The sequence below is a fragment of the Falco punctatus genome (assembly GCF_963210335.1).
Source record: "Falco punctatus genome assembly, chromosome: 1".
Taxonomy (NCBI): Eukaryota; Metazoa; Chordata; class Aves; order Falconiformes; family Falconidae; genus Falco; species Falco punctatus.
The window spans coordinates 38,093,068-38,098,405 of NC_137580.1; the positions used below are offsets into that span (position 1 = coordinate 38,093,068).

Here is a 5,338-nt window from a genome sequence, read left to right on the forward strand (position 1 = left end):
CCTTCTCTGTCTATCCGTAAATCCCTCTACTGCTCCATATTCTCCATCCATCTGTCCATCCCTCTATCTCTCTGCCTTCTCCATCCGTTTGTCCATCCCTCCACTCCTGCACCCCTCCACCCATCCGTCCATCCACCTACCCCTCTATCCCTGGCACCTTCCCCAACTGTCTGTCCTTGCCATTCACCCTCCCCTTGGTCCCCTCCATCCTCTGTCCCCCCGCCTGTCCCCCCATCCCCCCATTCCCCCCACCGCCCTCATCCCTCCCTGCCCCCAGTCCCTGCATGGGAGCACTGGCGGGGCACGGCGGCTATCACCCTCTGTCACCCACAGTGGGGGCCGCAGCGCCCGGGGGGGGGCTCAGCTGCCTCTGCCACTCGCTGTGCGGATGGGAGCTGACAGCTGCCCCCGCTCAGGAGCGATGCGCTAACGGGGGGAAGGGGTCTCCTCTCGTGGTGAGGGGGCCTGAGTCACTGGCCCTGGCCCCCCACGCCAGGGGCTGGGGGCAGAGGGGGACCCCGGTGTTACAGTGGCTCCTGGCCCGCAGACCTGTTCTCCAGCACCAGGATGAGGGTGATGGCTGAGGGGGCTGGGGGGGGGACCCCCGCGCTGGGGCTGGTCCCCGTGGGAGCCCCCTTTTGCTCTGATCCAGATCCCACGGTGTGCCTGGGTGGGGGTCTGTGTGCGTGGGGCTGTGTTCCGGGGGGGCGGGGGGGGCTTTGCATGTGCATGGGGCTGTGTGTGTGTGTGTGTGTGTGAGAGAGACTGTGTGTGTGCGTGGGGCTGTGTGTGTGTGGCGGGGTGTGTGTGTGTGGGGGGGTGGGTGTGTGTGTGTGGGTGTGTGTGTGTCTGTGTCTGTGTGTGTCTGTGTGTGTGTGTCTTCTGTGTGTGTGTGTCTGTGCGTGTACGTGGGGCTGTGTCCCGGAGACGGGGGGGGGGCTGTGCGTGTGCGTGGAGCTGTGTCCCGCGTGGGCACTCAGGGCTGCGTCCTGCGTGATCCGGTGTGACACGCTTGACCCCCGTAGCCCCCGGAGATCGGGCCCTCGTCCCCTGTCCCCGTTCCACAGGCGCCGGGGCTCGGTGCGGGGAGGGCGGGGGTTGGCGGGGCGGCACAGGGACCCGGGGCGCGTAGGGCCAGGGGTGGGGCCAAGGCGGGGAAGGGGCGTGGCCACGGGCGAGGCCTGGCCCGGCACCGATGGCGACTGTCTTCGGCGGCGTGGAGGGGTGAGGGGCCGCCCACGGGTGGGGGGGTCCCCCCGGGGCTCTGCATCCCGTGTCCCCAGACCCCCGTCTATCCCCAGACCGGGGGGGGAGCTGCAGCCGGACTCCCCCTCCCAGAGCCCCCCCTGCCCCCCCGGGTCCCCCCAGCCTGGAAGGGGGGGAGTCGGGGGGGGGGGCAGGGACCCAGTTCAGTGGGGCAGGATGGGAGCTCAGCAGCCGCCACCCCAGGACCCCCCATCTTGATCGCAGCACCCCCGAAGGCTGGGTTAGGGGCTGCAGGGGGTCCCCGGGGGGTTGCAGAGCTGGGGTGCTGGGCTGAGCGAGGGTCCCCTGCACCCCCCTGCCCGCTTTGGGGGTGGGAGGCACACGGGGCAGTGGTGGCAGTGTGTCCCCTGGTCTCCCCGCAGAGGGGGCACCCACTCCAGGGTGGTGCTGGTCTCCGGAGATGGCCGGATCCTGGCCGAGGTGGAGGGACCCTGCACGAACCATTGGGTGAGCTGGGGGACATCCCCATACCCAGCCCGGAGGGGTGACACGGGCCGCGGGGAGGGCAGGATAAGGGGGAGGGGGCTGGCTGAGGTTGTCCTCGAGGCGCTTGGGTGGGATGAAGCCACTGGAGAAGGTGCTGGGGTGTTGCCGGCAGCTCGAGGCCAGTGGCGAAGCTTTTTCGGCCATGTGGGACCCCCCAGGGATGGAGGGGTTGGGGGCTGGTTTCAGTGTGTGTCCCCCATCCCAGCTCATCGGCTCTGAGAAGTGCCTGGAGAGGATCGAGCGGATGGTCCGTGAGGCCAAGAGCAAAGCTGGCATCGACCCCCACATCCCCCTCCGCTCGCTGGTGAGCCTCCTGTCTCCCCCACCGCACTCCCCTGGGACCAGCATCCTCCCCAGGGATGCTGCGGCTCCGTGTGTCCCCCCTGGCGGTGACAGGGAACCCCGGTGTGCGGCAGGGGCTGTCCCTCAGCGGTGGTGACCAGAAGGATGCCATCGCCAAGCTGGTGGAGGAGCTGCGCCGGCGCTTAAGCGACCTCAGCCAGAGCTACTGCATCACCACTGATGCCGTTGGGGCCATGGCCACGGCCACCGACCGCGGTAAGGGACAGCCAGCCCCAGTGCGATGGCAAAGGGGACGTCCCGGTGTAGGGCAGGGTGGTGACAGCGTGTGTCCCACTCTCCTCCACCGGCTCTGACCCCGCAGGTGGCATCGTCCTGATCTCAGGTACCGGCTCCAACTGCAAACTCATCAACCCCGACGGCTCAGAGACGGGCTGCGGTGGCTGGGGACACATGATGGGTGATGAAGGCTCAGGTGAGGCCGGGGGGTGTGAGGGTGGGGGGTGGGGGGCACCGGGGGGGGTCTCAGCCAGCTCCACCTTCCCTCCGCAGCATACTGGATCGCGCACCAGGCTGTGAAGATGGTGTTCGACTGCATGGACAACCTGGAGGTGCCACCCCACGATGTCAGCTACGTCAAGCAGGCCATGTTTGACTACTTCCAGGTGCTGCTGGGAGTGGTCCTCGGGGGGCGGGGGGGCTCTGGGCTGCACACCGGGGTTGGGGGGTCTGGGTGATACTGCAGGCTGCATGCTGGGGTGGTGGGGTCCCAGGGCTCTGGGCAGGACAGTGGGGTCCCGGGGGCTCTGGGTGGGACATTGGGGTCCCAGGGGCTCTGGGTGGACATTGGGGTCCTGGAGGCTCAGGGGTGGGATGATGGGTCCCAGGGGCTCGGGACTGGGCTACTGGCATCCTGGGGGCTCCAGGCTGGGACGATGCGGTCCCAGGGGCTCCAGGTGGAATGGTGGGTTCCTGGGGGCTCTGGGCTGGGACATTGGGGTCCTGGGGGCTCTGGATGGGATGGTGGGGTCCCGAGGGGTCCCAGTGCTGACAGCTGGGATGTGGGGCTCAACAGTGGGTTTCCCCACCGCTCCCGGCATTGCAGGTCTCTGACAGGATGGGCCTTCTGACACATCTCTACCGCACCTTCGAGAAGTCCAAGTTCGCAGGATTTTGCCAGAAGCTGGCGGAGGGTAGGGAAGCCCCTTCCCCAGGGGAGCACAGGTAGAAGGGGCCGGATGGGGCATCCCACCCACCCTTGGTCCCCGCCTGGCGACTGTCACCCTCACTGGCACAGCTCCCCAGACCCCATCTCTGCCCTGTGCACCCTCCATCCTCATCACTCCCCCCCACGCAGCCCAGCCTGGCTTGTGGTAGCTGAGTGCAAGCCCCGGGGGGTGCAGGGGGGGTCCCAGGCCCCTGTCCCACCCCCCCGCCCCACAGGTGCCCAGGCTGGGGACCCACTGTGCTGCCACATCTTTGACAAAGCTGGCGAGGTCCTGGCTCGCCATGTCGTTGCCGTGCTGCCCAAAATCGACACGGTGAGAGCTGACGGGGATGGGGATGTGGCAGGTTGGGGGGGTCCCGGAGCCACCTCTCACCCACTGCCCCCTCCCAGAGCCTGTTCCTGGGGGAGCTGGGGCTGCCCATCATCTGCGTGGGCTCTGTCTGGAACAGCTGGGAGAGGATGCAGGCAGGTGAGTAGAGGGATGGGGGCTGCTGGCAGGGGGTGTCCTGCAGTCCCCTGTAACCCCAGCCCTGCATGTCCCCCCGCCAGGGTTCATCCACATCCTGGCACAGGCGCGGGGGGAGGCCCCCAGCCACTTCTCCCGGTTCAGCCTCCTGAAGCTGAAGCGTTCCTCAGCACTGGGGGCGGCCCGCTTGGGCGCCAGGAGCATCGACCAGGCTCTGCCCTTGGACTTCACCGGCAACGTGGATGTCTTCTACACCCATGTCTTCTAGTCATAGCCCCCCCTCCGGGACAGAGAGACTCTCTGCATGTGGTGGTGGGGGTTTGGACACACACGTTTTGTAATTTTGCAATAAAAAGGTTGCACTGCTGGAAGGGAAATGGGCTGGGTGCCAGTGTGAGGGGCTCGGCCATCACAGGGGGAGGAACCAGCCCTGGCATGGCCCTGAGCTGTGGTGGAGCGGCTGGAAAGGATTGAAAATGGACCTGGCAGGTTCCTGTTCGGTGCCCGAGGAGGACAGGCAGCGGTGGCCACAGCCCCGGGGTCCTGCCCATGCCTGTGGCACAAGCAGGGAGAGGGTCCTGGTGCTCAGGGGGCAGCCGGGCCCCAGCAGAACGGGAGAGGGGAGCTGCTGGGGAGGATGAGTAAGAGGAAGGAGGGCGCCTTTGGGCTTGAATACCCAGGGTGCACAAAGGGAGTGAGGTGCAGGGACTAGAGCGATGGGGTGAAAGGAGTGATGCTGGCGTCTGGCAAGCAGCAGGAAGGACTCGGTGCTGCTGGGTGCTAACAGCAAACAGTGGTCCTGGCAAAGGGGAAGGCTGGGGCTGGGCTGGTCTTCATTTAAAAAGAAAAAGAAAAGAAAAGAAAAAGAAAAAAAAAAGAGAGAACCCCCTTTGTGTTTCTTTTTGTTTGAAATAAACAGCGAGGGGCTGTGTGCAACCTGAAGCACAAACCCGAAGGCTGACTCTTCCTGGAAGGAATCACTGGGATGGGAAGCACTGGGACAGGTGAAGTGGAGCCGATCCTGCAGGGTCACCCAGCCACGCCGGGCTGCTCTGTGCCTGGCTCCACGTCCCAGCAAGGCTCTTCCTCAACCAACGTCCTCATTCAGCAGCAGGATGAAGCCGTGGGCCTGGTGGTTTGCATTACTCTGTGTCCAGCTGGGGAAAGAAGCAGCAGCAGCAGCCTCCATCCAGGGCATCGATGCTGGGAATTGTCTCCTCTGGCCTGCAACATTTTTTTTTTTTTTTTAGTTTTATTTTCTCAGTGCCAAGGTCCTGACCACACATAAACTGGAGCTGTTTCTTCCTCCAGCTATTTCAGGCTCTGCCCAGCAGAGCCCCAGCCTCTGGCAGAGGATGCTGGAAGCCAGCACTCCCACGGCCCCACAGCTGGGAAGGAGGTAAATCCTCTAGGAACTTCAAACCACCTCTGACCTTGGTTGAAGCAAAGAAAATCAGAGGCACACACCCAAACCTCACGTGCAGGGATCTCTGCTTGCACGGCAGGGAGCCTCCTGCCAGGACCAAGTCATCAGGTGGGGCTGGTGTTGAATGGAGACCTTACTCCTTCTCCAGGCAAGGCTTCTGCACCAC

At 65.1% G+C, this 5,338-nt stretch overlaps 1 protein-coding gene across 2 annotated transcripts; it reads left to right on the forward strand.

Annotated features, from left to right (window-relative positions):
* The first annotated feature begins 1,151 nt into the window (after positions 1-1,151).
* Positions 1,152-4,117, forward strand: NAGK (N-acetylglucosamine kinase). 2 transcript variants are annotated; one of them, XM_080395801.1, is made up of 10 exons: positions 1,152-1,224; positions 1,629-1,713; positions 1,958-2,056; positions 2,169-2,310; positions 2,417-2,527; positions 2,605-2,717; positions 3,158-3,245; positions 3,496-3,593; positions 3,671-3,749; positions 3,830-4,117. In XM_080395801.1, the coding sequence occupies exons 1-10, from the start codon at positions 1,196-1,198 to the stop codon at positions 4,012-4,014; spliced, it is 1,029 nt and encodes a 342-aa protein (XP_080251927.1). In that variant the 5' UTR covers positions 1,152-1,195; the 3' UTR covers positions 4,015-4,117. The 2 variants fall into 2 exon arrangements, with proteins under 2 accessions (XP_080251927.1, XP_080251928.1); XM_080395802.1 differs by lacking the exon at positions 1,629-1,713 and having other exon boundaries at positions 1,158-1,224.
* Positions 4,118-5,338: the final 1,221 nt, after the last annotated feature.